A 24,491-nucleotide genomic window follows, 5' to 3' on the forward strand; every position below is an offset into this window, starting at 1 on the left:
CAGTGCACAGTAGACCTTTAATTCAGAACCGAATAACATGCTTATAGAACATCTGAACATGCTTATATAAAGGTACAGGACTGCATGTATTGTGATTTACCATTTACAGAGGTCAAGCTTTTCAACAGAGGCAATTCTTTGGGGGGGGGATTAAATCAAGAAGACGTTCTGTCTGAGAAATTCACTCAGGGGATATAAGATCTATATTGCTTCACTCTTTCCCTGTTTGTATATATTAAATAATTAAGTAACTTCTTATTAATATGTGCAGTTATCTGGATACACACAGTAAGAAACATTTCAAAACTTACTTATCTAGGTTCAGGAACTATTGTTAAAAAATGACTGTGCTTTTTCCATAAATTCCACACGGAGTCCTTGGCCCTGTTACTCCATGGGGTCTGGTCTTTTAGGTCATCATGGCTTGGAAACAAGAACATGCTTGCTTTTTGGTTTCTAGACTGTCCCATATTGAAGCCAAATTAGCTTTGATGCTTGCCACTGGTCAAACCAGAGATTCTCGGTGGGATCCAGTTTTCTGGGGTTAGAAAATACGGCAACTGAAGGCTGAGTCAAGTAATTATGACGGATGCCCAAGAGTAAATATATTTTAAAGTCAATTAACCCTTAAATATTCAGCACTTCATATTTACTTTTTCCTTTCTGAAGCAAAGAACGTTGCTCTATAGTAATAGATCCTAGATTCTAGACTATATAGGTTAGAGGGGATAAAGAAATGCAAATAAATGACTACAGATACAAAGTCCAGAGTCACCAGAATGTTTGACTTTATGAGTTAAAGATAAACTTGGGGGATTGGGAGTGCTCAAAAGAGTACTGTGACCTTCTCTGAGGGGAAGAAAAGTTGGCAATTTACTCATCAAGCCTAAAACACTCACGGTTAATATCCAACACTCATGTGTAAAGACAAATTCTATAGTGAAACATTTAAAGCAGGTCCTTAAGTCCCCTTTTCTGTCTTTTTCTATGCTGCAGAAATCCATATTTTCTCTTAAATACTAGTACTCTCTTTCATTGTTCCACACATCCTATGTGTGAGTATGTCTGAATGTGTGCATGTGTTTTAATTTTGGACCACAATTGGCAGTGCTCAGGGGTTACTGAAACTCTGGGATCAGGGCTCAGTCCTAGTGGGGCTCAGGGAGTATGTGAAATACCAGACATAGATCTAACCTGGGCTGGCCGCTTAAAGGCAAGCTCCCTGCTGGTTGTACTATTGCTCTGGCTCTTTCTAAGTTAATTATTTCCACCGCATCAGGAGTGACCCTGAGCAAGGCTTCCCCAACAACACCTTACACCCAAGAAATCAACTATTTCTCTTTAAAATGACACATAATTTACCCCCATACTCACCACAACAGCTGGGGGTCATCTGGTCAGGAAGGGATTACATGTGTGGGGTGCTTTGCAACTGGACCTTAGGAAGCAGAAATTCTTGACCTAGAAAAAAGATGCAAAAGTTGGGATGAGAGACTGTAAAGCGGGCAGGGAATGTGCCTTGCATGTTGCCAACCCAGATCAATCCCTGGCATTCCATATGATCCCCGAGTACCATAAGTAGGAATTTCCAACTGCAGAACCAAAAGTAAACCCTGCACATCTCCAGATACGGTACACAAGCCCAACCAAAAAAATAATGAAGAGGCTGGAGCGATAGCAGAGTCAGCAAGGCCTCTGCCTTGCATGTGGCCAAACCTGGTTTAATTCCCAGGATCCCATGTGGTCCCATGAGCATCGCTAGGAGTAATTCCTGAGAGCAGACCCAGGAGTAACCCCTGTGCATCGCCGGTTGTGACCCAAAAGGCAAAAAAAAAAAAAAGGAAGTTTCACTTGCAAACCTCACCCACCCACAGGGAATGATCCACTGGATGGCCTTTTCCCATCACAACAGTCAATCAAAGCATAGAGGAGAACTGGGTCACCCGCTTCGGGGGGGTTGGGGCCCTGCCCTTTGAAGTAAATCTGAAGGTTCTACACTAGTGATGCCAGGGCCAAAGGCACTGGAAAGAGTCAAGCACAGTCCAGTGCTGGCAGGTTTGAGAGGGCTAAGCCCCGCCCTGTGCAGGTACCTCAGCCCCGCACCCACCCACCTCTGAACTTTCCTGAACCTGGAGGCGATCCTGGCTAAGGGGACCCTCCCACAATCACTTGCTCACACATGTGAACCACAAAATCGGCCTCCACAATCACCCTGTCAAACGCGCCACCAATTTCTCCTCTACCCACTAGACCAATGGCGGCCTGAGACAGGCAACCACGACTAGAATAGAAAGGATGCTGAAAGTACCAGTTCAGTGACATCACTTCCGCATCCACCAGGATCCTTAAAGGGCTATGGTCCAGATGCAGAGAGATCCTCTGTGACCACCCAGGTGAATTGGTGCTTTAAGGGGTCTGGACTGGAAATAGTACTGGAGAGGCAGCTGCTGGAGTGGTGGGTCACACAGTGGGGGGGCTTGGGGTAAGGACAAGAGCCCTGACCCTGTACTGGTTAGTCAACCATTGAAACACTGCTCTCACACACAGTGCATCAGGAAAAACACATGTGGGTTGATTCAAGGTCAAACAGGCAGGTGGTACAAGGTACCTGACATTGAGTTTCGTGAGGAAGTAATCAAGATGGGGTGAAAGCAGTGACTCTGAAGCCAGCCCTAGAGATGCAGAGAGAAACTGGCCAAGCACCAGCCAAGAGAGCTGGACAGACACTGGGAAGGGGAAAAGCCTGCTAAGACCATCAGAGAGCACTATCCAGCCAACACGCTACCTCTTGAAAACGCCTGACCAGTGGACTCTTGCCTACAAGAAAAACCACAGGAGGCAGTTTCAGAAACACAATTTCAAATCCAGAGTATTGACAAGAGGGGTAGTACAGTGGGGTGGACATTTGCCTTGTATGTGGTCTGGGTTCAATCTGGGTTCAATCCTCAGAATTCCAAAGGGTCCCCTGAGCACCATCAAAGTGAAAATCCAGGAGTAAGCCCTGTGAACTGCCAGGTGTGTACCACAGACAAACATACATACATACATACATACATATATATATATATATATATATATATATATAATATATGGGGTATTTGTGTTATACATAATATATACCATGTAAATTATATATATCAAATTTATATTTATGTATATACATGTACACATAAAAACCTAGAGTATATTCCAACCCTAAGAATGGAGGATAATAGGCAGCAAACCATTCCGGTCACTTTTGAGCCTTTTAAGGCCTTTTAACTGATCTGAATCCTTTTCACGATGCTGGTGACTACGAGATTGATAGGACTCTGCTCATTCCAAATACAATGATTATTCTTTTTCTCTGATATTATTGAATTGACATGTGGAATACAGGAACTTGACGACCCTTGTGAGTAATCACAGGTAAATGGAAGGCCCTGCTGGGATGTGGAGAGCCTGGGGAGTGCTGGGATGTGGGGAACTGACCCATATACCCAACATTTGTCAGACATTTGAATAAAATGTTTCCGTCCTTTTTAACGTCTTTCTACATACAGTGAAGTTCATTTAAACTGTTTCCAGTAGGGGCCAAAGAGATAGGAGAGCAGGGAGGACATTTCTCTTGCATTACCTTTAAGAGGGTCCCAGAGCACCACCAGGAGTAATCCCTGAGTATTTCTGGGTGTGACCCAAAAAGATGTCGCAGGCCCAGAACTGCAAACAGAGAAGCGAGTGAATGCAGGACTCTGTGACCGAGCAGGCACGGCTCTCCAGAGCAGAAAGGACAAATAGGGGAAACACATGTTCTGGGATCCGAGTCACTGTAGTTGACAGGGCGAAAACGGGGCCAGCACACCCGGGGGACCTGTGATATGAATCAGGTAGGAATCCAGAGCACAGAGAAAAGAAGGCCTGGGCACCTCCACTGTGGCACAAAAATAAGCAGGAAAGAAAATAAAGCAGCAGGATGGAGTAATAGAACAGAAGGTCGGGCTGTGAACCCAATCTTCTCATATGGTCCCCCAAGCACTTCCAGGTGCAATGCCAGAGTGCAGGGCCAAGAATAATCCCCAGAATCACTAGGTATAGCCGTCCAAACAAAATACCCAGACCATAGTCCCTGAGACATGTCAGGAGTCATCCTTGAGCACTACTTCATGAGTACTCTTTAAGCTGGGTGTGGTTCAAAAGTCAAAAAAAAAAACAAAACTGAAACAAACATGGTCTCATACAGAAAGATTCGGGCCCTCCAACAAGAAGGCACAATGCAGGATCCTTCCTGGAACTCAGAGACATTAGGCACAAGAAGACTGAGCGCTCCTGTCACTGCATCACCTTATCTTGTCTCTCTCCTCCTACCTACGGATGGTGTGTCCAATGGCATGTCACTATCTTCTCCTGCATCTGATTTTCCTGAGGATCAGAGACCTGGAGGAAGAGTCAGAGCAGTTAGCACTGGAGAGAAGCACAACCCCCAGCCAGGACCAGCCACACCTTTGGGCACTGGCTCACAGACCCGCCAGGGGGAAACTGCTTAATGCTCCTGTCTCCCCAGGGGAGGCAAAATGGGTTGGCATCTGTGCTGCCTTTAGCAACACAAGCTCTGGGCTTGGTAAGAAGAGAGAAAACTCAGCCCTGCCTTGGCCTGAGGACTCCTCCCGGGGTCCCACAGAAGGCTCTCACAGGCACTGACTCGGAGGCCAGATCACGTGCATCAGCGCCCACTGCAGGCTGGCAGGAGGGCTGCCCCCCACAACCATGGCCCAGAATGTGACTGTATCACACCACAGCCCTTCTCCTCTTAAAAAAAAAACACTTTCTCCTCATGCTCCCCCACCCTGCGTCTGGGACCATTGGTGGTGGATAATGGGCACTGGTGGAGAGATGGGTACTCAATCATTGTATGACTGAAATGCATTCACGAAAGTTTGTAAGTCTTTAATTGTACCTCTAATAAAAAATTAAACTATAAATAAATAAAAAAACAATTTCTTCACACACACCCTTTACCCCCAGTACTCACCTCAATGGACAGTGTCTAGACAGGACTTTACAACTTGATGTGAAGAAGCAGAAACTCCTGTTCCAACACACAGTAAAACTAGTAAGATGCTTGCCTTGTTGACACCAGTCAATCCTCTGCATCCCTATGCATCTGTATTGGCCCTCAGAGCACTCCAGGAAAATACTTGAGTCAGGGACCAGAGTAAACCCTCGGGGTATCTTCAGGCATACAGAACCCCCCATTCCCCACACAAAAAATAGCCCCAAAAGGAAATTAAAACCCCAGTCACCTATGATCCACTGTTCCGGATGGCCCGTCATACAAGGGAAGCCATTGAAAAAACCGGACGATAACAGGGTCTCCTGGCATTGCAGGAGCTGCAACTCTGCCCAGAGTAAATCTGGAGATTTTACAGCAGCGAGACAGGGGCCAAAGTCCTAATTTAGGTCAGCTGGAGGTCAGGATTGCCAAGCCCATGCCCTCGGCAGGTCCCTCACCCCCAAGGCCCGCAGCCCCCACACTCAGCCCCGTATCCATCCGCTGCTGCTCCATTGCAGAGCTGGAAGCAATTGTGGCTGCAGGAGCCCCCCAGGATCACTCACTCACATCCTCCTCCCTTGACCCTGTCAAAGATCCACTGCACCTCAGAAATCGCCTGATATCAGGGAACAAGTGAAAAACAAGTGCAAAAGTGCTCCCCAAGCTGCCGAGGACCCGCAGCTCAGTGTGGACACCAGGGGAACAACCAGGCGCTCACGGGAGATCACCCCCCTTGTTCCACAAAGTTGGCCTTCAGAGTCCCACTTCGTCACAGGTGCCCTACACTGTCCTTTACCCACGTGAACAATAACACTGACACAAATTCCAGGAATAGAAGCACCAGGAAGGGCCTCCTGTGATGTCACTTCTGTTGCCGCAAGCAACCTTAAAGTGCCAGACTCCAGATGAGGAGAGAACCATTATGCCTACCCAGGTGAATTTGTAGCACCAGGGGGATGGGCTCACATAAAGGGGTGGAGAGGCAGCTGCTGTACTGGCCGGTCACACAGTGGAGGGCTAGCGAGGGGTAAGAAGTCCCCTGGTCTCGTACTGGGCAAACAATGAGCCAATGCTCTCACACACAGTCCATCAGGAAAATCGCAAAGGGGGTTCATTCAAAGTAAAAGAGGAGATAGGGAGCAGGTAGGGCACGGGACAATGAGTTTCTCTAGGCAACCATCAATCAAGGTAGGGTAAAAGCAGTGACTCTAAGCCAGCACAATAGCAGAGAGGAACTGGCCTAGCAGCAGCCCAGAGAGCTGGAAAGACGCTAGAACATGAGCAAAGGCTCGTAGAGAACATCAGAGAACACTGTCCAGTCAACGCTCGATGATTGCAAACACGCGAGCAGTGAACACACATCAAAAAGGAAAACCCAGGAGGCAGTTTCTGAACCCTAACTGGGTCTGCAGAGATAACACAGTGGGTAGGGCAGTTGCTTGCGTGCAGCCTACCTGGATTCGATTCCCAACATCCCATATGGTCCCTGAGCACCACCATGAGTAATTTCTGAGTGCAGAGTCAGGAGTTACCTCTGTGCATCGCTGAATGTGACCCAAAAAGCCAAAAAAAAGTAGACCCTGAGCTTCTCTGGATATGGTACACAAGTCAAACCAAACGAATGATACTGAAAAGGTTTCATTTGCAAATCCCAGCCTCCTGGAGGGACCGACCCAACATGTGGCCCTGCCATATCAATGAAAGTCAAAGGACAGAGGACAGCTGTGTCTGCTACTACAGGGTGGCTGGGACCCTACCCTTTGAAGTGAATCTGAAGGTTCTACATGAGTGATGCCAGGGCCAAATGCTCCGGAACAGAGCAGAGCAAAGTCCCATGCTGGGAGGGTTGAGACAGTGAAGCCCTGCCCTATGCAGATCCCATAGGAACCGAACTCAGCCCCTGCGCTCTGCCCCATGCCCACCTGCTGCTGACCATTCATGGAGCTGGAAGTGATGGTGTGGAGAAGCAACTGCGGAGAGTGGTGGGTCACACAGTGGGGGGCTGTGGATACGGAGACCCCTGATCCTGTCCTGGTCAGTCAAACAATGACCCAATGCTCCCACACACAGTCCATCAAAAAAAACGCAGCTGGATTGATTCAAGATAAAACAGGAAGGTTGGTACTATTCACCGGGTGCTGAGTTTCTTGGGAAAGTACTCAAGATGATGTGAAAACAGTGACTGCAAAGTCAGTCCTGGAGATGCAGAGAGGAACTGGCCTAGCAGCAGCCCAGAGAGCTGGACAGACACTGGAACAGGAGCAGAGGCTGGTAAGAACATCAGAGAGCATGGTCTAGTCAACACACTACCCCTTGAAAACACCAAACCAGTGCACTCTTCCCTAAAAAGAAAACAGTTTCAGAAGCACAATTTTAAATCCAGAGTATGGGGCAAGAGTGTAGTACAGTTGCTTTGTCACTTGTGGTGCTTGCCTTTCATGGGGTTGATCTGGGTTCAACTCTCAGAATTCCAAATTGTCCCGAGCACCATCAAAGTGCAAAGCCAGGAGCAGGCCCTGAACGCTGCCCGGTTGCACCAACATCATATATTCTGACCCAAAAAATGGACATTAATTGGCAGCAAGTCATATTGGTCACCTTGGAGCCTTTTTTGTCCTGTAAGAAGATCTGAATCCTTTTTATCATTCTGGGACTTTGCTAATTCTAAATACAACACTTGGAGGGCACGAGTTGCTCCCCACGAGTGGGTCTCCGGCACGACCATGGCTCCAGAAGCACAAGGACTTAATGCAGAGCCCGGCAGCTTGCAGCAGAAAAGTAAATGGACTATGCGTTAATCCATGCCACCATGCCTGCCCGGAGGGGAAAGGGTGTTGCTCCCTTCCTCCTTTTCCCTCTGGAAAGAAAGATGGCAGCTGCTCCGGAGCTTTATGGAAAGCCAGGTATGAGCTGGTCGTGATGGGGCAACTGAAACCTCATGGGAAGGGGGGAATTCCCAGCTCGTTCTTCACGCCCTACCGAGGTCAAGAGTTGCCCCCCACGAGCGGCTCTCTGGCACAGCCACAGCTACAGAGCACAGAAACCAATCTCATAATTATCTGACTCTCAGCAGAAATACTTCCAGGCTTAATAAGCAAAATACCAGAAATCCAAAATCGCATGGCCGCAAAACATCATTTAATTCTTGTGACCAGCTGTAGAAAACAAATTATCTCACAATGCCTTTTCAGCATGTCTGATTTGGGGATGTAAACTATAAATAATAATGGTGAATCTTTTGTCAAAACAATGAATCTAATCAAAGTAGAGTGTTAACTAGAATTCATCTGCCTCACGAGCATTGGGAGGGTTGGGGGGATTACTGGGGTTCTTCGTGGTGAAAAATAATTATTGGTAAAGGGAAATGGGTTTGATATTTGCATGACTGAGACTTAAACCTGAAAGCTTTGCAACTTTCCCCACAGTGATTCAATAAATAAAAATAAATAAATAAATACAATACTTACCTTTTTTCTGTATTATTATTGAACTGATGGGGAACGTGACCAACTTTGTGAAAAATCAGAGGTAAACAGAACGGCCTGCTGGGCTGTGAAGAGCTGACCCATATTCCCGGCACTTGTCAAACATTTGATTCAAGAGGCCCCTTCCATCCTTTTATATGTCTTTCTACACACTGTAAAGTTCATTTAAACTGTTTCCAATAGTAGGTACAACAGATAGGAAATTTGCCTTGCACCAGGTTTAACAGGGTTCCCGGAGCACCACCAGGAGTAATCCCTGAGTATTTCAGGGTATGACCCAAAAAGATGGGAAAAACAAAGTTTAAAATTTAAAAAACAAACTGTCTTCACGGCACTCCATTAAAGAACTTTGCCTGAGCCATTTAACTAAGATAAAACTTTCAGAATTATTTATCCTTTAAACTGACACAAAACTAACCAGTACCTGAACACATGGGTGGCAGAGATGGCATGGGGGAAGGAGCTGGTCACACACAGCCCACCTGGATTCCAACCACAGTACCCCATAATGATCTTGAGTCCCCCAGGTATGGGTGACTGAGCTAAGAGCGAGGAGTAGGACTCAACTGGTTGTGGCTCCGAAGAACAGGAATCAGGAGGCCCTGAAGAACGAAGGTGTGGCTGTTTCTCTGCCATAATCCCCCAAACCCAGGGCCTCAAAACCAAGTCACTGGGACTTGAGCAACAGTCCAGAGGGGTGGGCTTTTTCCTCGCATGGGGCAGCCAGTTTCAATCCCTGCCATTCCATATGGTCCGCAGGCCCTTCCAGGAGTAATTACTGATTGTGGAGGCAGGAGTAACCCCTGAGGATCACTGAGCGGGAACCAAAAAGCAAAAAAAAAAGTCAAACCAGAGTCACAACAAAGAATAAGACAATGGTGAGCCTTGACAGCCCTGATAGAAGAGATTTTTTTGACTTTTTATTCACATTTTTTAAAGATTTTTATTAGTGAGTCACCATGAAGTACAGCTATAGACTTATAAATTTTCATGCTTCGGTTTCAATTATACAATGAACAAATACCCATCCCTCAACCAGTACCCATTTCCCACCACCAGGGACCCCAGTATCCCTCCCACCACCCATCCCCTCATCCCACGCTTTCTCTGTGGTAGGGCATTCCCCTTTGTTCTCTCTCTCTCCTTTTGGGTGTTGGGGTTTGCAAAAGAGGCACTGAGTGGTAATCATGTTTGGTCTATATTCTACTTTCAGCATGCTTCTCCCATGCTGGGAGGATCCTCCTAACACCCTTTATTTGGTGCTCCCTTCTCTAACTGAGCTGCCTTTTCCCCTAGCAAGTGTGGCTGGCCTCCAAGCTATGCAGCAAAATCCTGGTACTAATCTCGGCCACTCTTGACCTTGACAGCCCTGAGCAAAGGGAATTTTTTTTGCATTTTTATTCACATTCCTCTTAGCTTTCACCAGAAAATCTAAAAAGTACATATTAACATACACATCAAGTTCAAATTCAGGGACACTGGCATAGACTTTCCCTTATAGACTGACATCACAGAAAGTTTGTTACACACTACCAGGATTATTTCCTTCCTGGCTGCACTTTTGTAGCACAGCATCCCATGGTCCAAACACAATAGACTTTACCAAAATGTTCTATTTATGAATTTTATATTTCCTAAGACAAGAAAGAAACAGAAAGGCTTTTCAACATTCTTGACATATAAAAGATTTCGCTCCAGCGTGAACTGACCTATGTACAGTAAGGCCTGAGGGCCGACGAAAGGCCTTCCCACATTCCTTACAAACAAAAGGTTTCTCTCCAGTGTGAATTCTCACATGAACAGTAAGGTTTGAGGAACAAACAAAGGCCTTCCCACATTCCTTACAAACAAAAGGTTTCTCTCCAGTGTGAATTCTCACATGATCATTAAGGTGTGAGGAAGAAACAAAGGCCTTCCCACACTCCTTACAGACATGAGGTCTCTCTCCAGTGTGAATTCGCATATGGGTGATCAGTCTTGAGGATACAACAAAGGCCTTTCCACATACCTTACATCCATAAGGCTTCTCTCCATTATGAATACTCATATGCAAATTAAGGCTTGAGGAACTAACAAAGGCCTTTCCACAAACCTTACATCCATAAGGCTTCTCTCCATTGTGAATTCTCATATGCCGAGTAAGGCCTGAGGATTCAACAAAGGCCTTCCCACATTCCTTACAAACATAAGGTCTCTCTCCAGTGTGAATTCTCATATGGCTAATAAGGTTTGAGGATGCAACAAAGGCCATTCCACATTCCTTACATCCATAAGGCTTCTCTCCATTGTGAATCCTCATATGCACATCAAGGCTTGAGGACACAGAGAAGGCCTTTCCACATAGCTTACATCCATAAGGCTTCTCTCCACTGTGAATTCTCATATGCCGTGTAAGGCCTGAGGAATAATTAAAGGCCTTCCCGCATTCCTTACATATATAAGGCCTCTCTTCAGTATGAGTTTTCATATGCCCAGTAAGGGTTGATGATTGAGTGAAGGCCTTTGTACGTGCCTTATATTTATGAGGTTTCTCTCCAGGATGAATTTTCCTGTGTCTAAAAAGGTGTGAGAAGTTAGCAAAGACCTTCCCACATTGCTCACACACATATGATTTCTCTCCAGTATGAATTCTACAATGTTTTAAGAGGTCTGAGGGTCGAGTGAAGGCCTTTGCACAGTCCTTACATGTATGTGATTTCCCTCCAGTGTGGATGTTCATGTCATCACAAAGGGGTAACAGTGGATTCAAACCATGTCCTTGCTGCTGACACTCCTGGGGATTTTCTCCACTGTGGGTTTCTAAGGGAACATCATGGTTCTGGGAACAAGGGAAAGCTCCCCCACATTCCTTACTCTTGGACAGGGTCAATCCATGTTGACTTTGCTTGTGGCCCTTTTGGTGTGAAGGACTCACTATAAACAGTGCTCCTCTACCACATTCTAGGTTCTGCCCCAATGTTGGGGTTTGTGTCCGTGGACTGAGAAGAACAGACTGTGTGAACATTTTCCCAGGAGAGGAATTCTTCAGAGTGAGGTTGCTCTCTCCATTCTGATCACCCTCAGAGGCCATCCTGCCTGCCTTGGCATCCCCATGTGGCTGAGGGCACAAATGCACACTCGAGACTTTTTCACAGTCTGAAGGGTCAGAGTCATTCCACTCGGGCTGGCTGCTTCCCTGTAGAACAGCAGACAATTCCAATTATCGTTCTATGCCTTAAGAGTCTCCATGTTACATGAAATTGGTACATGCAGATTGGTTTCTAACATTTGCACCACACCAATGCAATTCCCGACAGGTGGATGGCATTACCATGAACTAACCTAATGTATCTATAAGACACACATGGGAAATTGATGAATGAGGGGCCATTAATTTGTTAAATATTTTTTTCAACTTAATGAACAAGCAGAAATAACTCCCTCCACAGAAAACTGATGCACCATATTCAAGAGAAAATAAAACACTAAACTCTGGGTTCAGTTCTACTTCAATGTGGAGTACAGCCCGGAAAGCATTTATGAAGAAATGCTGCATCCAACACTGCTGAGACTGATCACAGGGGCCAATGAAAACATCTAACCTGCTGGCAGATTCTTTTCAGGATCAATGACTTTTTCTGTTCTGTATTTTGTTTTCACTTTGGGGTGGGGGTACACCATACAGTGCTCGGAGATTATTCCTGGTAGGCCTCTGGGAAACACATGGAGCAATGTGGATGGACCTGTTTAAAAGACCAGGTCTTTTCACAATTACCATTTGTAGATACTTTCAATCAAATGAAAAAGCACGGCATTTACATGAAACATATTACAATTTTCTTTAGGTTTTGAGCAGAGATGTCAGCACCCAGTGAAGATAAGGGTCCTCGACCTCAAGCATCATACTCTGAATTTCCTTCCGGCCATTCCTGGCCCTGCACTTTAAAAATAACATGCTGGTCCACTGACATTTTCCATTAGTATTATAATATTGATTCCAAAGTTGCAAATCTTACCGGCTCACTCATACTCGGTGACTGAGTTCCCAAATCCTGAAGCTGTCCTTTGAGTTCTGAAACCAAACCCAATATACAATGTAAGAATTCTTCGAATGGAACATCCTTAACCAGGCAGTACAGCTTGAGGACATCTCTATGGTCCTCACAGTCCAAAGTATCCCACAGAAAAGGGAAGGTTCCGCAGAGGATTGCTGCGAAAAGCTTGGCAATCCTACAAGACATATTTCCTTTTTTTTTTGTTAAAAATTCTCAGTGATGCTCAGGGAACTATATGGGATGCTGGTTATTGAACCAGGTGGACAGTGTGCAGGACAAGCGCATTTCCTGCATTACTATCACTCAGAGGCAAAATAGTTTTATTGTGGCCTTACTTATTAACTAAACGAAAATGACAAAAAATATTTTGAAGGTACAGCGACATTATAGGCTGTACAGACAGGCCAGTAAGGGAAAGACAGGGGGACCAAGGAGTGAGAATTTTATCGACTGGAAGAAGAGGAAAAATAATGTCAAAGCCAAGAAGGTAAAGCACAAGATTATTCCACGACAGACAATCCATGGCAGCGTGAATGCAGCACAGATGCCTGGATCCAGGAACCCAAGGTATCAGGGTCAACAGCGAGTTTCACGTGTGCTCAGGGCACCCACACACTGCCCAGGGCCTGAGCCAGGGAAGGTTCTCAGACACTCACCTGCATACATGCTTCTCCTCCCCAGCCTCAGGGTTCCTCCTTCCAGCCAGGAGATCACCGCAGGCTTCACCTCAGAATGCCCTGAACCTCACAGAGATGGAGCATGGATGAGAGACAAGGAGAACATGACAAATAAATCCCATGTGTACCAACAAAATAGAGTAAATTACTGGAAAGCCATGAACAGAATCTGCACGAATAAATGCTCCAGATTTGGAGTTATCCAAGAGCTAACATTCAGGTCTTAATTTAAGAGTGAAATATGGGGCCCCAGAAAATACCACAAACAGTATAGCCTAGGTCTTAAAGGGCCATCAGGGGTTTGATCACAGCACAGTATGTAGTATTTTTTTTTTTTTCTCTAGTTCAGGATCCGCACCTGGGGATGCTCAAGTCTTCTCGCTGACCATGTACTCAGAAATCTTACCATTGGTGGTGCTTGAGGATCACATGGGATGTTGAGTATAGAAAGCATGTCCAGATCTTGCAAGACAAGCACGGTGCCCGCTGTATTGTCACTCTAGGCTCGGCATCACATGCAATGTCCTGAGCCTGCGTGAACTGATGCCTTAGTGCAGTAAACCCCAAAGCTTAACAAATCCAAAGATGGCCAAAGATGACCATAGCCCCCAGTTGGTTTGAAAAATAAACAAAAGGATCCAGACAGACAGCACAGCAGGTCAGGCACTTGCTCAAGGTCAATAAAGGTTCGATCCAGACATTCAGGAGGGTCTCTCAAGCCATCATCTGTGATCCCTAACTGCATAGTTCAGACGCAAACCCTGAGTCTTGATGAACCGAGAACCACTGGGATTGACCACGAGCACTGAAATGAGAATAGCATCTGATGGGGTGATGCCCTAAGAAATAAAGGAGCTATTCTGGGAGTGATATTCAGCAGGCAGGACATAGACACTGCACACACGTACAGAATTGATCCCCAGCAGCACACAATGTCCTGGACCACAACCAGGATGAATAACTGAATACACAGCCAGAAATAATCCCTAAGTATTTGTAAGTATAACCCCCAAAACCAAATCAAAACAAAACAAAATAACTGAAGCTGTGGGCCAGGTGCAATAGTATCAGGATTAAGATAGCAACCTTTTAAGCTGCCAAGCGTGTTCAATCCTCAGCACCCCATGGCCCCTGAGCACCCCCAGGAGTGATCCCTCAGCACAGAGACAAAAGGATTCAGATTTTGCCCCAAATAAAAACAAAACCAATAGCACAGCGGGTAGGGCGTTCGCCTTACAAGCGGCCAACATGGCCGACCCGAGTTCGATTCCTCCGCCCCTCTCGGAGAGCCCGGCAAGCTACCGAGAGTATTGGATATGCCAGACACAGTAACAACAAAGTCTCCAATGGAGACGTTATTGGGCCCGCTCGAGCAAATCGACGATCAACGGGAGGGCCTTTACTTTTTACTTTATGTGTAGCACTAGAAGTGATCAGAGAAGAGAACTCAGCAATGGCAGGAACCAGGAACTATTTAGAGAGACCTGAGCGATGGTTCAGCGTGCAGGGAGATTGCATTCAGAGGCCAACCTGGGTCAATCCCCAACACTGCAGATTCATCCAAACCCACAGAGAGTGATTCCTATGGACAGAGCTTAGAGTAAGCCCTGAGCATCGCCAGGTGAGCACCAACAAGAGAATGAGGAAAGGAACTAGAGAAACAGCTACTGCACGGATGTTAGTCCTGGACCATCAGACTGTTGGACACACAATCAGGACCCAGCACAAGAAGCCCACACGTGTCTGTCCAGACAAGGTTGGCCCCGCACTGCTCTCACCAATAGCCTGCAGGTGCTGGTAGGTCTCCAGCATCACGTCCTTGTACAGCTTTCTTTGAGAGGCATCCAAGCATGTCCACTCCTCTGGGGTGAAGCTCACGGCCACATCAGGGAAGGTCATCGTGTCCTGAGCCGGCATACAAAGGGGGCAGGAGTCAGGGTCTGTCCCCACCATGTTCCCTGGTCTGTGAGGCCCGGTCCACAAGGTCCTAGAGGGGCTCAGGGTCTGTCCCCTTGGGAGGAACCAGGCTTCACCCGAATTCCTGGCAGACAGGTCCCAACTTCTCTCTAAGACAGCTGCATCTATGAAAATGTGAGGATGCTGTACTAGAATGTTCCTGAAGGTGGCAGACTTGCTCCTGACCCCAGGGAATTCCACCACTGCTCCTATGAGCACTGCCGAGAGTAAAAACTGAGCACACAATCAGTGGGACCCAAATGAGTAACCCTGCTTTAAGCTCAAAACACGAAACACACACCCCCTGCATCCCACAGCCCATGCTCTAGGGAGAAGGGGACACTCAATGTCCAGTCACTGACTGAAAGCTGTGCATTCACAATTGTGCCTGTTGAACTCTGATCATGGTTCAGGGCCACCGCAAATGCCTCTCAAAGTGCCTTAATCCCAACAGCTTTGATGGCCCCAGAGATCCTTTGCTTTGTCTCCCTGGGACCAGCACATGCCCAGAACTGCAAACAGAGCAGCCAATGAATGCTGGACTCTGTGACAGAGCAGAAGACGCCCTCCAGAGCGAGGACAAAATAGTGGAAACATATCCTGGGGCCCGAGTTACTGTAGCTGCCAGGGCACAAAGAGGACCAGAGCACCCGGGGAACCATGATGCATATCAGGTGGAAATCCGGAGCACAGAGGCAAGAGGAAGTCCTGAGCATCTCCCCTGTGGCACAAAAGTGACTACGAAAAGAAACAAAGCAGCGTGATTGTGTAACAGGACCGTAAGTTGGGGACAGTGGGTAGGGCTGGTGATACCCGCCATGCAATAGGGTCCTCTAAGGACTGCTAGGTGCAATGCCAGAGTGCAGGGCCAAGAGTATAATCCCCAGAATCACTGCATGTGGCTCCGAAAACAAAATACCCAGACACCAACCTTTGACGCCCAGCACCCCATATGGTCCCTGAGACATGTCAGGAGTCATCCCTGAGCACCAGTAATCTTTGAGATGCTGTGATTCTAAAGCCAAATATAAGGAAACTGACACAAACGTGGCCGCATACTGCAGAGAGCCAGGTGCTCTCACAAGGCGGCAGGATCCTTCCTGAAGCAAGTCAGAGACAGAAATCCCAGGAAGCCTGACGCTCCTGGCACTGCATAACCTCATTTTGTCACTCCTACCTGGCTTCGGTGTGTCCGATGGCAGCTCACCATGTTCTCCTTCCTCTGTTTTTCCCGAGGATCAGAAACCTGGAGGACAAGTCAGAATTGTGAGCACTGGACAGGAGCAAAAGCCCCAAGTTCTGACCAGCCACACCGTTGGGCACTGGCTCAAAGACCCGCCTGGGGGACACTGACTAATGCTTCTTTCTCCCCAGGAGAAGCAAAATGGGTTGGCATCTGTGCTGCCTTTCGTGACACAAGTTCTGGGTTTGGCCACAAGAGAGAAAAGTCGGCCCTGCCTTGGTCTGGAGATCCCTCCCGGATACCACAGAAGGTTTACACAGGCCCAGCCAGGAAGGACTCTGAGGCCAAGAAATCCCGTGCATCAGCGCCCCCTTCTGGCCCCATGAAAGAGCCACAGTTTGGGTTATGATTGCATGGGGGAGCCCCTCTCTTCTTTAAAGAAAAAAAAAAGAAAACAGGGGCTGGAGTGGTCAAACAGTGGGTAGGGCAGTTTGCTCTGCAAGTGGCCAACCTGGGTTCAATTCGCAGCATTCCATATGGTCCCCTGAGAACCACAGGAGTAATTCTTGAGAGCAGAACCAGGAGTAACCCATCGTCAGGTGTGAACCAAAAAGCAAATAAATAAATTTTTCTAAAAACTTTCTACAGGGGCTGGAACAATAGCACAGTGGGCAGGGTGTTTGCCTTGCACGCGGCCAACCCGAATTCAATTTCCAGCAACCCATATGGTCCCCTAAGCACCGCCAGGAGTGCTTCCTGAGTACAGAGCCTGTAGTAACGCCTGAGCATCGGCTGGGTGAGACCCCAAAAGCAAAAAAAAAAAATAAAAACTTTCTACAGACATACACTTTTACCAGCAGTACACAAATACGCAAGCACACACAGATACACCCTTTACCCCCGAATACTCACCTTGATAGCCAGCAGTCTAGGCAGGACTTTGCAACTTGATGTGAGGAAGCAGATATTCCTATTCCAACATACAGTAAACCTGTTAGGATGCTTGATTTGCTGACACTAATCAATCCTCTGCATCCCCACGGCCCCCAGAGCACTGCCAGGAATAACATCTGAGGGCAGAGTCAGAGTAAGACCTCAGGGTATCTCCGGGATTGCAGAGTCCCCCATACCCTACTCCAGAAATAGCTCCAAAAGGAAAGTATCACTGGCAAACCCTGGCCACCTGCAGATACACCTTCCCGGCCTGACCCACGAGGGCAGCCAATGAAAAAGCTGGACGGCAACAGGGTCTAAAGCCTTTTTGAGGGGGGGGGGGTGTCGGCTCTGGCCCTCAAAGTGAATCTGGAGATTCTACAACAGCGAAACTGGGGCAAGGAACCAACATGAGTCAGCCGGGAGGGTCGGGAAAGCTAAGGCCCCCGCCCTTGGCAGCTCCTGCACCCCAAGGCCCGCAGCTCCCGTGGCCACAACGGACCCCCAGGATCACGCACTCACACCCGCGACTCCCGCATCCCACTAGAGCCCCCGATGAACCTCCCAAAGCTCCGCGCCCAACAAAAGACTCCATCATACCTCAGGAACTGCCTGGATATTGGGGAACACAAGAAAAACAAGCGCGAGAGGCTGGCGTGGTCTGCGGCTCACAGTGTGGAGACGGGGAGGTGCGGGGCGCTCACGGGAGGCCACCCCTGACCTGCAGCAAGACAAAATCAGCCTTCAGATTCCCGCTTCCTCGCTGGGGCCCACTTGGTCCTTCACCCACCTGAATAAGAACTCTCTGGCCCCGTTTCCAGGAAGAGAAGCACCAGGAAGGCCCCACTGTGATGTCACTTCCGGTCCTCCAAGCAGCCTTAAAGGGCCAGACTCCAGATGTGCAGAGAACCATTATCCCCACCCAGGAGAATCAGTGACTGGAGGGGAATGGATTTAATAAGGGAGTTGAGAGGCAGCTGCTGCAGTAGCTGGTGAGCATGGGAGCTCGTGTAAAAAGAAGTCCTCTGATGCATTACTGGCCAGTCAAGTGTGGAGTCAATGCTCCCACACACAAGGCCATCAGGAAAACTAAAACAGGGTTGATCCGGGTAAAACAGGCAGATAGGGAATGGGTGGGGCACAGGACAGTGAGTTTCTCTGGGAAGTAACAAATCAAGATGGTGGTGAAAGCAGTGACAGGGCAGCCAGCCCTGGAGAAGAACTGGAACAATCCAGACAGAGAGCAGCCATCTGAGAGCTGGACAGAAACTGGAAAGGAAAGAAAGGCTGCTAAGGACATCTGAGAGCACTTTATGTGTTAATGGTCTACCCCTGACAACACTCAAGCAATGGAAAGTCACCGGCAAGGAAAGTTCCAGGGGGAGGCTTCAGAAATACATTTTCAAACCCAGAGTATGGACCAGGAGTGATGAGTACAGTGGGTTAGCACTTGCAGTGAACTTGGTCAACTTGAGTTCCATCCCTGGCATCCCAAATGGTTACCTGAGCACCACCTGACACTAGGAAGTGTCAGGTGTGGTTCCAAATAAGAAACATTATCGAAAGAAAACAACCCAGCATAAGGACCCATCCTAGAATGGAGGTTTATACTGAGCTCACAGTTAGCAAACTTTCCTGACCTAAAGGCCTTATTTAGCCTTTTCAAAAACCTAAATGATTTATAGCATCCTAGTTACCACTAGATTATTGGGGGTTTTACTGCTTCCAAAATCAAAGAGTTTCAGGCTTTTTCCCCCTCTAATATTTGTAAAGTGAAAAGTGCTCTTCATTTTTATTTATTATTTTGCTTTTTGGGTCACACGTGGTGATGCATAGGGGTTACTCCTGGCTCTGCACTCAGGAATTACCACTGGCGGTGCTCAGGGGACCTTATGGGATGCCGGAAATTGAACCTGGGCCAGCCACGTGCAACACAAGTGCCCTACCCGCTGTGCTATTGCTCCAGCCCCTCTTCTTTTCCTTTTAAAAATTTTGTTCATGGCTAATACCTGGCTCTGAACTCAGGGGATCCTATAAGATGCTGGCTTCAATCCTGGTCAGCATCATACAAGGCAAAAGTTCTCTTGGTGTACTAGCCTCCTGCCCCGTGGGGGATTCAGGGGATGATTCTTTACTTGCTTGGGGCGCAAAAGTATTTGGTGGAGCTATTTGACTTTCACATACTTCTCACTCATAAATAGGTTCTGGACGTCCCACAGGAAACTATAAGAGAATGCAGAGGTGCTGCATGAGGGCTGTGCTGGGCTGTGTGTCCTGGTGCGACCCCTCACTCCCATCCAGGGGCCTGTTACTTGACCCAAGGCCCAGCTCCCAACTGTCCCACCTGGAGACTAGCCGGTAGCCTGGGGAGGGTCACTCCACTTCCCCCATCTCTGCTCTGGTCCATTACCTGGACCAGGTTGGTCTTGCTCACATGGTCCCAGGTTTCGATGCTCACGACCTTCACCTCCAAGTCCACCTGACCGGGCTCCAGAGGAATGAGCATGTAGGGCACCCTCTTGGATGAGCTCGGGGGCATGACCACCCTCTGACGCAAGGGGGATCCTGACTTGGACATGCTGCACAGAGCTTCCTTGTGGGTCAATTCCACTCAGACCTGGGAACAGGGGTGGGGTGGTGGTTGGGGTGATTGGCCATCCACCCTGCTTCTTGCTGCCCTGAATATCACCAGAGCAAAGATCCTCCTTCATGCTGTGTGACCTCAGGGAAGCTGCTGCACCTCTCTGGGCCTCCCTTTTCTCCTCTCTACACGTGTCGTTTCAGGGACTGGGAGATGATACAGGAGTGAGGTTGCAAGCATGGTATGTGTGGGTTCAATCTCCAGCACCACACAGACACTTGGTCCCCCAGGAATGGCTGGGTCCTCTAAAGGCCCTTTCGGGTGTCAGCCCAGGGTTGCCCAGGTGACCTCCAGTACCTCATCCTCGAGACCTTGCAATGAACTGCCACCCTATTGTCCAGGAATTGCCAGTGGAGAACCCCATCGATTTCTTGAACACTGTTGTTGCCCTCCCAACAGAAAGCATCATGGTCGCCCCCTCTCCTCCACTTGGGTGCCTGGGAGGGAAGGAAAGGAGAAAACATCATCGAAAAAACAGCTTTGCCAAGGAGTTCGGTGGTTTCCAGCGCCTTAGCCCCTTTAGAAAAGCGGGTAGGGCGTTTGCCTTGCATGCAGCCAACCCATGTTCCATTCCCAGCATTCCATGCAGCTGACCCATGTTTGATTCCAAGCATCCCTTATGGTACCCTGAGCACTGCCAGGAGTAACTCCTTAGTGCAGATCCAGGAATGACCCAAAAAGAAAAAAAAATAGAAAGTGAAGACCCGCCCACAGTCATGGCATGAATAATGTTTCATTCCTGTATAAACTTTCCTATGCTCAGAAAGAACCTGAGAATAAATGAAAGGTCTTCCCTCCTACCTCACATATATGAGTAGAGCCAGTGCTCCCTCCTGAAACAACTCTAGATAAAGTCAGCCCGAAAGGCCTATGCGTTCCTGTCACTGCATCATATCATCTAGTCACTTTCCTCCTCCCTGTGGACTGTGGGTCAGACAGCGTGACATCATCTTCTCTCACCTATAATTCCTGAGAATCAGCAGGAAGCTCCGTGCAAAGATCTAGAGACGTCAGCACTGTGAGCATGACAGAGGTGCACAAACGCCAGGGTCCTGACCAGAAGTTTCTGCTTTGGAGTCTGAAATTGCTCTCAAGGAGGGCAGGGCAAGCAGCTGACCTGCTCTCATATCTCACGGGTCATAGATCCACTTGAACTGAAAATGCTATGATATCTAAACAGAAATGTAGTGGAACAGAGAAGAATTAGGACCCGGACCAGAGCCACAGCATATTGGGGAGGGCAATTGCCTTGAATGCAGCTTACTCTGGTTTAATCCCCCACATTCCACTGGACCCCCCCCCCCCCAAGCCACCTGGAGTGACTTCTAAGTGCAGAGTCAGGTTACTCCAGTACCCAGAGTACTGCTGCCTGTGGCCCCAAAACAAAAACACACAAGTAAAAAGTGAATTGTGTAGTTAATCGGAAAAAAGAACACAAGGTTCTGGACTTTACCCAGCATAAAAGCATTTTTATGATGGCTACAGAGATAGCACAGATCACAAGGTGCTTGTCTGACACACAGCTGACAAGGGTTCAGTCCCCATCACCCCACAGGATCCCCAAACCTAGAGCAATCAATGAAAACAGAGCCAGGGGTAAACTCCATGGGGTGTGGCCAACCAAAAAAAAAATTTAGGTGTCAGAACTATAGTATGGTAGGGTATGGGCCTTGTACACAGCTGACCTGTGTTCAGTCCCTGACACCACACTGGGTATCAAAAGCAGCAACCACAGGGTATAACCAGAAAAAAAGTTTTTTTTTATGTGTCAACATCCACCAGCCAGTTTTGGAGAATGCAGGTCAGACTTGGGTTTTGGAGCCACAGGTGGCAGATCTTTGGGCTCACCCAGGTGGTGCTTGAGGAATCCTGCATTGTGCAGGAGATTATACCGTGTGGCAGGTTGCCTGCAAGGCCAGGGCTTGCACCCCAGGCCTATCACTGACCCCAGGAAATCAAAGTCTCCATAAGTACTGTGAACCATATGAGAAGGACACAGGCAGGAAACAGGGATGAGGCCCAGCTGGTAGAGGTCCAGGCAGGGTTGCTGGCACTTGGGGCCTCCTGGTACAAACCTGAGCGAGAAGTACAAACTGCAATTTCAAAGGTTTGCAGGGGCCAGAAAGAGCACACAGTGAATGGAAGGGCACTTGTCATGCATGCGGCAGACTCAACTTCACATCCTGAATCACCAAGGAGTGATCCCAGAGAACTGCTGGGTTTGGCAAAAGCCCACACAGACAATCCCCCTCCTGCCCAAATAAAGGCAATGAAGAATTTATCTGCCAACAACAGAGGTCTGAAATCTAGTAATATATTCACAAGGGTCAATTCTTTGGGTTTTTTTTTTCTGTTTTGGGACCACACTCAGAAGTGCTCAGGGCTTATAGGCCAGGTTTTCAGACATATGATTTTACTCCTATGGGTACATGATTTTATAAAAGAAAAAGGGGATGAGAAATTACACTTGGGGCCAGAGTGACAGTACAACGGGCAGGGCATTTGACTTGCACCCAGGTGACCTGGGTTTGGTTCCTGGCATCCCATATGCTTCCCCGAGCACTACCAGGAGTGCATCCTGAGTACAGAGGGTGAGTGCAGAGCCAGGAATAAGCCCCGAGCATCGCCAGTGTGACCCAAAAAGTGGAGAAAAAATTGCAATTATCCCAAGTGAAAGTTTAAAGTCCATAATTTCACTCAGAGCCTCCAAGTCCTTCCTTTCCTCCCAACAGCCTCTTTGTCAAAGGACTCAAGAATGTTCATATTTAAGAACTTCCAATTAAGGTATGAATAGAGGAGTAGGAGAGAATACACCAGACTGAAGCAGATATTGGCCAACTGAAAGCCTGAGGGCATTCCCTGGTACCCCTAGTCCCCTCAGCAGGACACAGACCTCAAGCACTGCCAGGTATGGTCCCAAATCTCACCTTATCTGCTCCCCAAGTAGTGAGTTAGACCCAGGGAGAGGAGCTCAGAGGGCTAAACACCTGCTTTACCTTTGGGGGACATGACATGGCTCCCCCTGCATCCTAGACACACAGACACTGAGTAGGGAGAGTCTCTGATTATCTCCAAGTTTGTAGCAAACAGGGGGGAAAAGACAGGTGAAATATCCCAACACCAAAAAGAAGTTCAAAGAATACTCGTGTGTCAAAACAAATTCTGGTGTGGGAGGGTTGCGGCCATACCTACTGATGCTCAGGGAACCCTATGGCGTGTCAGGGCATTACTCTGGTCACTATAAGAAAGACAAACGCCCTCCTGACTATACTAATGACCAGCCCCTAAGAGTGAGACATTTAAAACCTGTTGCAGCTGGTCCCGGGAAAACCCCTTTCTGCAAGTACTCAATTCAACAGCAGGGCACACCCCTGGTCTGGGAGAGATGGACAGTGAGGGATGCTTGGAATCTTGACAGGTGAGGCAGAAATTCTTTTTTCTGAGGAAATATAATCATATAGGGTTAACAAAGATAGTAAGTTGATAGGGTGCTTTTCTTTCAAGCAGCTAAGCCGGGGTCAATATGCAACAGTACATACGCTCACCCACCCCAGCACTGCTAAAAATGAAGCCTGAGCTCAGAACAAAGAGTAATCCCTGAGCACTGAGTGGTGCTGTGGCCCAAAAAAGTATAATAAAATAAATTATAAAGGAATTGGAGAGATCGTATAGCAGGTTAGGTGCTTGCCTTGCACTCGGGTTTAATTCTGGGCATCTCCTATGGTTCCTGGCACCACTACGAGTGCTTGCTGAATGGAGATCCAGGAGGAACCCACGTGCATCGCTGGGTGTGACCCAAAAAGCAAAATAAAAAAAGAAAGAAAAAGTAAAGAGAAGCTCCCCACCTCCCTGTACTCCCAGAACCCACTGAATGCACAAGGAACAAGTGAAGATCAAAGGCTCTGCCAAGTGGAGCTAGAGCAACAGCACAGACGGTAGGGTGTTTCCCTTGCATGCGACCAACCCGGATTTCCAGCAACCAATATGGTCCCCTGAGCACCGCCAGGGGTAATTCCTGAGCGCAGAGCCAGGAGTAACCCCTGTGCATTGCTGGGTGTGAAGCAAAAAGAAAAAAACACTCTGCCAAATGCCTTTGAGCCACAAGCACATAAATGTGCTTCCCCTCCCCCACCCACCCCATTACAGGCCCCTGGCTCTGGGCTCACTCCTGGCTGGTACAGGGACGCTGTGGGGTGCCAGGATCGAACCCGGCCAGCCCCGTCCCCCCCTTAAGCATCTTTCTAAGTAAGTTCTCCTTAGTAACAACGACCTTCTTTCCCTCAAACATAATTTATAAAAAAGAAAAAGCTTTCGGCAGGGGCGCTCAGTGCATCCCGGGTGAGGGGCCGCCAACCCGGGCCACCGCCACGAGCAACCCCGCTGCCCACAAGGTGGAGACCGCTGAGGTTCAGGCGCTCAGAGCGACCACTCGGGCGGGCTGCGGGGAAACCGATCTTCCCGTACCCCCGGACCCCCCTGCATGCCCTGGGGGGCCCATCACCCACTCCTCACCTTCTGCGGCATCTTGGCCCGCCTGCACTTCCGCCGAGAAC

General features: G+C 48.1%; 1 protein-coding gene across 1 annotated transcript; it reads right to left on the reverse strand.

Annotated features, from left to right (window-relative positions):
* Positions 1–10,285: 10,285 nt before the first annotated feature.
* Positions 10,286–19,875, reverse strand: LOC130022022 (putative zinc finger protein 56; the record flags this gene model as incomplete). Its single annotated transcript, XM_056112744.1, has 5 exons — positions 19,708–19,875; positions 16,389–16,427; positions 15,020–15,130; positions 10,607–10,825; positions 10,286–10,438 (listed from the first exon to the last, which is right to left on the reverse strand). Coding segments are annotated over exons 1-5 (690 nt in total), but the record flags the coding sequence as incomplete, so codon positions are not given.
* Positions 19,876–24,491: the final 4,616 nt, after the last annotated feature.

The sequence above is a fragment of the Sorex fumeus genome, unplaced genomic scaffold (genome assembly GCF_029834395.1).
Source record: "Sorex fumeus unplaced genomic scaffold, SorFum_2.1 ptg000019l, whole genome shotgun sequence".
Classification (NCBI taxonomy): domain Eukaryota; kingdom Metazoa; phylum Chordata; class Mammalia; order Eulipotyphla; family Soricidae; genus Sorex; species Sorex fumeus.